The sequence below is a fragment of the Cryptomeria japonica genome, chromosome 6 (genome assembly GCF_030272615.1).
Source record: "Cryptomeria japonica chromosome 6, Sugi_1.0, whole genome shotgun sequence".
In the NCBI taxonomy this organism is placed as follows: Eukaryota; Viridiplantae; Streptophyta; class Pinopsida; order Cupressales; family Cupressaceae; genus Cryptomeria; species Cryptomeria japonica.
In genome coordinates, this window is record NC_081410.1 from 172,862,285 (window position 1) to 172,871,670 (window position 9,386).

The 9,386-nt window shown below is 33.9% G+C and overlaps 1 protein-coding gene across 2 annotated transcripts; it reads left to right on the forward strand.

Moving 5' to 3' along the window:
* The first annotated feature begins 2,333 nt into the window (after positions 1-2,333).
* LOC131071805 (YTH domain-containing protein ECT3) lies at positions 2,334-8,925 on the forward strand. Of its 2 annotated transcripts, none has more exons than XM_058007763.1 (9): positions 2,334-2,734; positions 3,016-3,080; positions 5,233-5,386; positions 5,633-5,709; positions 5,992-6,354; positions 6,606-7,157; positions 7,315-7,527; positions 7,999-8,148; positions 8,256-8,925. In XM_058007763.1, the coding sequence occupies exons 1-9, from the start codon at positions 2,704-2,706 to the stop codon at positions 8,532-8,534; spliced, it is 1,884 nt and encodes a 627-aa protein (XP_057863746.1). In that variant the 5' UTR covers positions 2,334-2,703; the 3' UTR covers positions 8,535-8,925. The 2 variants fall into 2 exon arrangements, with proteins under 2 accessions (XP_057863746.1, XP_057863747.1); XM_058007764.1 differs by having other exon boundaries at positions 3,019-3,080.
* Positions 8,926-9,386: the final 461 nt, after the last annotated feature.

Consider the following 9,386-nt stretch of genomic DNA (forward strand, 5'->3'; position numbering starts at 1 on the left):
TTAATAAAATCTTTATAATTAATTAAATATATTTAGCATTATGTATGAATATTAAATAATTCCATAGTTTGATATCTTTCGGCGTATGTTACTTATATTTTTTTAAAATACAGGTAGGCTAGTTATATTAAAGAGGTATAACTATAGTGGTAACAAAGGGCAAAGTGTAATGACATGAATGCGTTAAAAAAACTAAAACACAACTAACATATATTTAAAAAATTAAAACTATAAAATATCTCTTACGTAAATAAAATAAAGCTTTTAAAGGTCTCTTATTTTGTAAAATCATCTCCCATAGTGATAATTATGCATTTTTAAACAAAAAATATAAAGCCCTTATAAATTCCAACATATATCCTCTTTTAGACAGTAATGTTGAGGTCCTTGATAAGAAGCAATTTATCAAATTTCATGCAATAAATGCCAAACTTTTGATCCTTTCTATTATGTGTATGCTAGACATTTTATGCCATTCTTCATTACGAGTGTAATAACTTGACAAAATATTTGATTAATTTAGAGCTCATATTGTTTAGATATATTGGTCATCCATCTACAATTAAACAACAACATCAAGCATGCACCCACAAAACAAATCAACATAATAATTGAATTTGAGCATAAATCATTGACATGATTTATGATATATTACATTTTTCATTGATACTAACTATATCTTCCAAGTAAACCAAAGTTTCAACTATCACACAACTATAGAAACTTGATTTTATAAAAATGATGGTCATATTAGCAAAAAAACTCACCAAATTTTCTAAGACGAGTATTCTTTCAAATCCAGAATGGTGTCATGGGCTATGACTAAATAAATATCTTTGTGACAACTTAACCTCTTTTTTTTGTAAAAAATTATATCAACAACCCCATCAAAACTCCATTCTATGGCTTCAATTCTAATCCACCTGTACATTGAACTATGCCTTATTTATCAATCATCCAATGTGTAAAGTGGTTGTCAAATTTAACTTGAGAGGTTTTATTTACACCCACATCATGACATGACCCCTTAATGTTGTTGCAAAATGTTTCTCAACATAATAATTTTTTTAAAAAATAATTTTGAAGCTATCAAAGATCAAAGTTCTCACAATCTATCAAATAACTCTTACATAATTGAAATAAAATAAAGCTATCAAAGATCTCCTAATCTCTAAAATCATCTCTCAACAATAATATGGAGTTGATCAATGATAATTATGCATTCCTAAACAAAATATAAAGCCCTTATAAATTCTAACACATATCCTCTCTTAGATAACAATGGTGAGGTACTTGATAGGGAGAATTTTATCTTAAAACATGATAGGACAAATTTCATGTGATGCATACCAAACTTTCGATCCTTTATATTATGCTCATAGGCTAGACATTTTATGTCACTCTTCATTATGCTGAACCCCTATTATATGAACAAAAGATTTGAAGAATTTAGAGCTCACATATGGAAGACACCCAATCTAAAATACTTAATAGATTTCAACAATATTATTGTTTCGATGTATTAGTCATCAATTTATAGTTAAGTAACAACATCTAGCACATGCCCACAAAACAAATCAACAAATCAAGTGAATTTAAGCATAAATAATCTTAAGAAAACAATAAGAAGAGACTCTTGATTTTTCATAAATTTTATGACAAGTTACATTTATCACTAGCACTAAATATAACCTTTAAGTGAACCTAAGATTCAACTATAACACAACTATGAAAACTTAATTTTATAAAAGCTAGGGCTAGATTAGCAAAAAGCTCACTAAATATTCTAAGATGGGGGTTCCTTCAAAACGACAATGACATCATAAGCTATGACCAAAGTCAAACTTTATTTTTTCTACAATAACTTCTATCCACAACCCCATCAAAACTCCATTGTATGACTTCAATTTTGTTCCACCACAATGTACAATGAGTCTTGCCTTATTTATTAATCATCCAATGTGTAAAGTGGTTGTCAAATTTAACTCAAATGAGTTTTACTTACACCATCACGACATGGGTCTCTTTAATGTTATTTTAAGATATTTCTTGACATAATAAAATAATTCTAAAGTAGAATAAAATATCTTTTAAGTAAAATTACAATATTACTTCTATACTTTATCCCTACTATAGAATACTTTTCAATACAATGAATTATTTTTTAAATACTTTATCTATTTAATTTGATTTATTCCTTTCAAGTACATGTAGAAAAAGAGGGGAAAGAGGGGAGCATAAATTTCTTTTAATTTTCCAACCCATTACTCAAACCCACCAAATTATATGGTCCACGTTATACAAAGACTAGAATAGATATCACCGCCTTAGTTTAAAGTGTTGTGTTGTTATTCCAAAGGCTTTTAAATTTACATTATATTGGACGGTGGAGAAAGCCGGCATGGGAAAAAAATAAGAAACTTACTAAACGCTCCTCCGTTTAATTTCAAATACCTATTTCTTTTGCGGGAGATGAGAATTTAGGGGTTTAAAGATCTTAAGCTCTTTTTAGGGTTTTCGAACCAGCAGCATCAAGAGTTATACGCAGGAGGGCCGAGAAGATCCATTTTTTTCCTTTATTTATCGTTTTTCTTTTTACTTGTAGTGAGGAAGGGTTTGGGATTCGAACCCGAGTCTGCTGTATTTTAGTTCTGTGCAGGAGCCGCCGCTTCGAGCATACGAAAAACAAAGGAAGAAGGAACGATGGCAGCCGTCGTAGTGCCGCCGAAACAACGTATCCTTATGCAGTTCTTTGCTCTTCTTTTTTGTTCTTCTATGTCGTTTTAAAAAAAAATAGTTTACAGTTCTCTTTTATGGTTAGGGTTTAGGGTATCAGTGAATGGTACTGGTTTAGGGGTATTGGATTTCAGTACGGGTGTGTTGGGGATCTGGGTTACAAGTTCGAATCGCGTTGTTGGTGGATCCGTAGTGTTTAGGGTTTTTGGATCTCTTAAATGTTGGGCAGATTTGGGGTTTGTGGATTAATGTTCAATCCTTGACTTTATTTTGATTCAGAAGTAGCGGAATTAATGGAGAACCTAAAAATTAGCGATCAGCCAAAGTCAATGGATGCGGCCAAGGTAAAGCCGATCTGCACTTTTTAACTTGAGTTGTTCACATGTTCGGTGCCGAGATTTTCTGTTTATTTATCGGTCGAACTCTTTGTCATGATGCTTGTTTTGTTTTTGTAGCCATATATAAAAGAAAGGATTTGTTGTGGTGTATTTTATGTGATTTAATGCAAGGATTGGTACCCCTTTCTCTTTTTATAGGGTCACAAATAAATCAAGCCCTTCGATGTATAACCTTTAGATTGTTTTGTCAGACTTTAGAGGCCTTCGTAGGTAGGCTGTTCAATACTTGCAAATTTATGATTGTTACTATATAGCTGGGTAGGCGACAGTTTAGCAAATTATTAGAACTGTTTTGATCTTCTACATTGTCCCGAGGCCTGTATTATAATCACGTAGATGCTAGTAGAGATCATTTGATACCCTATGCTATGTTTCTGTTGGATATAACAGTTGATGAGATGGATAGCTGAGTTTAATAGTCTGTAGCTGATAGTATGGTAGCCAAGTTTATAAAGCCTTTGATAAGATCTTCCGCAGAAGGGTAAGCGGGTATGTTCATTCTAATGAACTTCACTTTTCCGTTTTTTATATAAATATTTTTCGGATCCAATTGGTTGACTTTGTTTTTTGGGAAGGATTGGGACGTGCATAGGGTTTTTTAAGGGACTCTCTTATGGTTTTGTCTGGGAAGCCTTTAGATTTACGAAAGGCAATGGGCGTTGTATCTGAGATTGAATCCATCTGAACTACCGATCTTACCATCTGATCGCAACTCCTTAACTTATTTCATTCACCAAGTTTCCCTCACAGTCATTTGATTTCTCTGATTTGTTTGTGGTTATGTACTGGATTGGTTTATAATGAGTTTTTTGTTTTTAAGAGCTTACTGGTTTCAGATACTAGATTTGAAGATTTCTTAACTGTTTGGTCTGGAGTTATGGCTTTAGCAGTGAAACCTAGTAATAATCATTAATTTAGTCAACTGAAGTGCTTTTTATAGCATGTCTTAGACTGAATTATTATTTATTAACCAATGGGATATTTGTACTCAAAGCGCTTTTCTAAGTATTCTGTTACTTAGGACTTAGCAGTAATAGATTGTGACAGTCCGTACCATATTAGTTAGTTTTTGAATTCAAGTGTGTAGCATATTTTACATCATTGTTTCTGATGACTCCATGATCCATTATTAGGATAACTTACACAGTAAATAGTGTGTATTTTGTTAGTGATATAATTGTATCTGCACTCCTTAAATAATTGATCATCAGTTTGATATTTTGGTTGACATTTTCAATTCTAGTTGAAGCAAAAATTAATATCATATTCAATTTCTTCTTGTCTTAGGTTTGTTTATAATTAGATTACTCAGCAATCAAATTGTATCTGTGTTCTTTTAGTTACTAAGCTGTTGGTTCGGTATGAGTGTGGGGTTCTGGTATGGTCGGACAACAAATTTTTTCAATGGATATGGTACAGCTGTAGTTAGTTAGTGTGTGCGTGGACAATTTTTTTTTTTACAGAATTGCAAATTCATTTGATACATCATATAATATTACTTTTATGCTAAAAGTGACATGAATCTTTGATATTTGATTATGATTTCTATGATGGTCATGCACATGTCTAAATATTTTCTTGTGTTAAGTTTCATGGGTGTTTATATTTTCTTCTATAATGGCAAAGTTTGGTGCGTTGACATTGTAACTATCTTTAGAGCCCACAGTAGTTGGATTTAATTGCAGAAAATTGTTATTATATTGTCGACTTATATCTGTTTTAAAGGCACAATGTCATATTCTTGGGTCTGTGAAGTGTGAAGTAATGGTTCTGGCACTGAAAGCTAATTACAAGTCCTTAGGCTTTATCCAGTTTTGTTTACTTCAAAATTGATTGTTGTTATAATGTTGACTTTATCCGTTTTAAAGGCATCAGTGTCATATTCTTGGGTCTCTCAAGTTTTGGTTCTGCCACTGAAAACTAATTACATGTCCTTAGTTTTTATCCAGCTTTGATTACTTTGAAGATTTTCCTAGATTGACATTAGCAATATAAGTTAATCTCTATTCTTATGATAATTGCCCTAAATTTAAATACATTGCTCAATTTTTTCATGTTGAACTTGTTCATAACAAGATACCTTTATTTGTTGTATTAGGTCCCTGCCAAGGATGAGAAAAAAAATGAGGTAAAATCTACTGCAGTGCCTCCTAATGATTCCATTGGAGCAAAAGAAAACAAACAATTAGGTGATACTCTGGAACAAGGGCCGTACTACCCCACTAATAATTATTATGGGTACTGCTATCCAGGTAAGTCTTTCACCCTAGATAGATTTCGGATTTAGAAGTTTGTCATTTAATGGGATTTGATTTGGCCTAATAACGGATATGCTGTATTTATATGGTTTACTTTTTACCTTTTTGGGATATTTTAATGTAACCTGTTGTTATTATTTGCTACACTTTCTGGAATTTAAATTTTTCTCTTTATCCCATTGGAATTTTTGATTAGTACGTGATGTTACTAACACTATTGGTTTTGGCACTTCTTATTAGGTCATGAAGCACCCGGAAAAGAATGGGATGAAGCTTCACGCTTTCCAGGAATGGATGGTCTAGAAGTGCAATATCCTGTAAGTTTACAGAAGCCTTAACTGCCTCAAATTGCCTCAAAATCTTGCTTATCTATCTCAGCATGATTTCTGCTTAGCTGCTTCAAGGTCTTATTAATCTATCATAATGTATTACAATTTCTGATATAGATGCCAGATTTGTTTACATTTTGCAGCATTCTGTAATTTCTGATTTAGGTGTTTAGGTCTGACTTGTTTTAGTAGTATGTCTCAATGTGGTTTTAGGGGCATGCCTATTTCTTTCTTGGAAAATGCACTTATTCATGTTGCATTTGTATGCAGGGAGTACCTTCTGAAAATGGATCTGTTGTATACTACACACCTGGGTATGGCTATCCTCCTCAAACTGCATACAATCCATATAATCCCTATATTCCTGGAGCTATGATGGGAAGTGATGGCCAGTTTATTGGCCAGCGACCATACTATAATGGCCCTCCTTACCAGCACACAGGATCATCAGGTTATTTCCCACATTCAGTACATCCAAATTCCCAAGATCCAGGAACATTGGGTGCTGGTCAAACAAATGCCAATGGCAATGGTGGAAGTAATGCAGCTTATAAAACAAATGAGCAAGATGGCTTGAAAAACATTCCTCACCCTGGTGGTGTTCGATCTCAAGGTTTCAGGGCCATGAGTCAGGTATCCCTTAGTTTGGAGGGCAAGGACAATGGTAGATATGTTTTTTCAGTCTTGTTTGTGAAATGTAGTTATTACGAGGAAAATTAGGATATATTTTTAATTTTTGTTATGCTGCAGGGTTACTATATTTGCATGGAGAATACTAGTATGTGATGTTTTATAAACATAAAATTGTGATATGATATTAGGGTTTCAGTGAAAAGGTTTGTACAAATTAGTTTCCAACGTAAAATATACTTTTTTGGTTTCAGATCCAACTGAACCAGCAGCAAGGGTTGGGTGTTAGGGGTACTGTGCCTCCGAAAGATTCTCTTCCTTTCAGAAAATATATTCCTGGTTTTAATCAAGGGAAAATGTTCATGCAATATCCTAATAACAACATGGCTTTCAAACCTAATTCACGTGGGAGGGGAAAGTCTTATGGCAAGTCCAATGAAAATTGGAATTTTGATGTATTGAATGAACAAAACCGTGGTCCTCGAACTAATAGAACAAAGAGCCCTCAAATGCCTTCAGAAGCTGCAAAAAATAGTGGTAGCCATGGAGCAGTGGGAAATGGTGAGGCTCATTCAAATTTAGTCAATAGGGAGCAATATAACTGTGCAGATTTTCCAGTTGAGCATGATTCTGCAAAATTTTTTGTAATAAAGTCCTATAGTGAGGATGATGTTCATCAGAGCATCAAGTATAATGTCTGGGCAAGTACTCCTAATGGCAATAAGAGGCTAGATGGGGCATACCAAGAGGCACAGAACTTAGCTGATGAGAAGTCTGGGAGCTGTTCAGTTTTTCTTTTTTTCTCAGTAAGTATGACATTACCTTGTTAATTTCTTGTTTGGGATTTCTTAAAGGTCTGTTGTTGAAATACTGTTATGCTAGCTTTAGAAAGCTAGCTTTAGAAACATGCTATGCTCTTTTGCATATTCAAGATTAACAACTGTTGTTACTTTTATGACTCAGGTTAATGCAAGTGGTCAATTTTGTGGTTTGGCTGAGATGACTGGTAATGTAGACTTCAACAAAAATATGGATTTCTGGCAGCAAGACAAATGGAATGGATTTTTCCCAGTAAAGTGGCATATAATTAAAGATATTCCAAATTCTCAGTTCCGACAAATTATTCTGGAAAACAATGAGAACAAGCCTGTGACCAATAGCAGAGACACACAGGAGGTAGTCCACTTTGGCATTACATATTTAAATGCGTACATGTATTGGGTGCTTTTGGTCCAATTTTGACATTTTTGCTGTTGTCGGCAATTTTAATCTTTTTGGTTTGATTGGTTGGTAAATCCTGTCTGCGCTGACCTTTGGCTTATATACCATGACTGAGGGTTATCTCTTCCCATCAAAGTCATACATGATCTTGTGTGCATCCTTCTGTAGGGATATGCTGCATCCGGAATTTGATGTGTTAATTTACTCAATTTAACATTTAATATTTGTATGTTCAAGGGTCTCTGTGATGACAGGTTTCATTTCATTTGACAGAATGTACAATAATTTTTTGCTTTGATACTTCAAGTAACTGTCTGTACTATTACTTGTTATTTGTGATTATTTGAAATTTATTTTGGACATTTGTGGATGAGCTCATTGCAAGTTCTTTCAAATTTAACAGTTAACTTTTGTTTTTATACACAGATCAAGTTCTCACAGGGCATTGAGATGCTAAAGATCTTCAAGAATTATGCATCAAAAACATCAATTCTTGATGATTTCACTTACTATGAAGCTCGTCAAAAAGCAATGAAGGAAAAAAAATTGAAGCAGCAAGTTCATCAGCCACAACCAGTATGTCTATTTTAGAAATGATGTTCTATAATTAATCTAGGTAGATTGATCTGGATTCCGATCCTCCAATTTCCTGAAGCTTTAAATGTTGCATTTCTTTTTTACAGCTTGCTGTCCGTATTGGTACCTTAGCCCAGAAGTCGGGTGCAGATGGCATTATGTCCAAGAGCTCTGATGCCAAGGCTACAGAACTTCGGTTGCCAGTGCCTAGTGCAAATGGAAATATGCTTTCTGACTCGAATGATTTAAAGAAAGCTGATTCAGGTCAGTTTGATGAAAAGAAGGAAGCAGTTACGTCTTTGAGTGGTGAACCAAAGAAAATTGATTCAGATGAAATGTGTATCAAGGGCTCAGGTGTTTTAATTGTGGGTTCTGTTCCTTGTTAGGTAAATGGTAATAGGCCTTTGTTGATTCAAATCCCCCATCAGGAGTATTGCTGATAGATGTTTTATTGAATTTGGTGGATTAGAAATTCTAGTATAGGATTACATGTGGTGCTAGGTTACCTCATTCAGTGAAATCAGTAACATATGCAGTGTGCCCACTGTACCATAGTCCTTTTGTCAGGTTACAGGTACAAACCAATCATCTCAAAAAGGGATGCTACTGGTGTTCACTTGTAATTTGACCACACCATTGGAGGTGTGGTTTTGATTTTGTTCGACTTTAAAATCTATCTCATAGTCTGCAGTTTATGGCAAATTTTCTGCCCATTGTGCGGATGATAATTCCTACCCAACATTTGTCAATCAAATGCTTTAGGAGCTTTTGCATTTATACCTGGAGATTTGTGTGTTTTTTGGGAGCTTCGCTAATTGGGAGAAACGTCCTCTATATCTGAATCTGTTAAGAGAGATCTGGACTGAGAAATTGTTATTTCTCAAATCCAATAATTGTCTTAATGGTTATCTCGTAATGTTTACAAGCAATTAGAGTGATAAGGTAAAAAGCTCAGGTGATTTCGTAATGTTTCAGTTGGAATGAATCCCTTTCACAGTAATGAAAACCTGAAGACATTGTTCTTCAGTTCTAATCTATAAATTTAAAATGGCTGGAACGACTAAATTATATTAAACCAAACACAATTCCTTCAACTAGTATTCAATAGTATTCATCACGGTTTATTATGACGCATTCACTGAGTAGTGTAAAAACACCTAAAAATAAGTTTATGTACAAACTCGTGCATAAGGCATTGATTACTTATTTGTGTTGCAATGATGGTCTGTTTTTCTAGT

Excerpts from the sequence above, each read along its gene's own strand:
- LOC131071805 (XM_058007763.1), top strand. The coding sequence starts at position 2,704 with ATGGCAGCCGTCGTAGTGCCGCCGAAACAAC. Across the intron at positions 2,735-3,015 it reads CGTAGTGCCGCCGAAACAAC|AAGTAGCGGAATTAATGGAG; the intron begins GTATCCTTATGC and ends ATTTTGATTCAG. Across the intron at positions 6,355-6,605 it reads GTTTCAGGGCCATGAGTCAG|ATCCAACTGAACCAGCAGCA; the intron begins GTATCCCTTAGT and ends TTTTGGTTTCAG.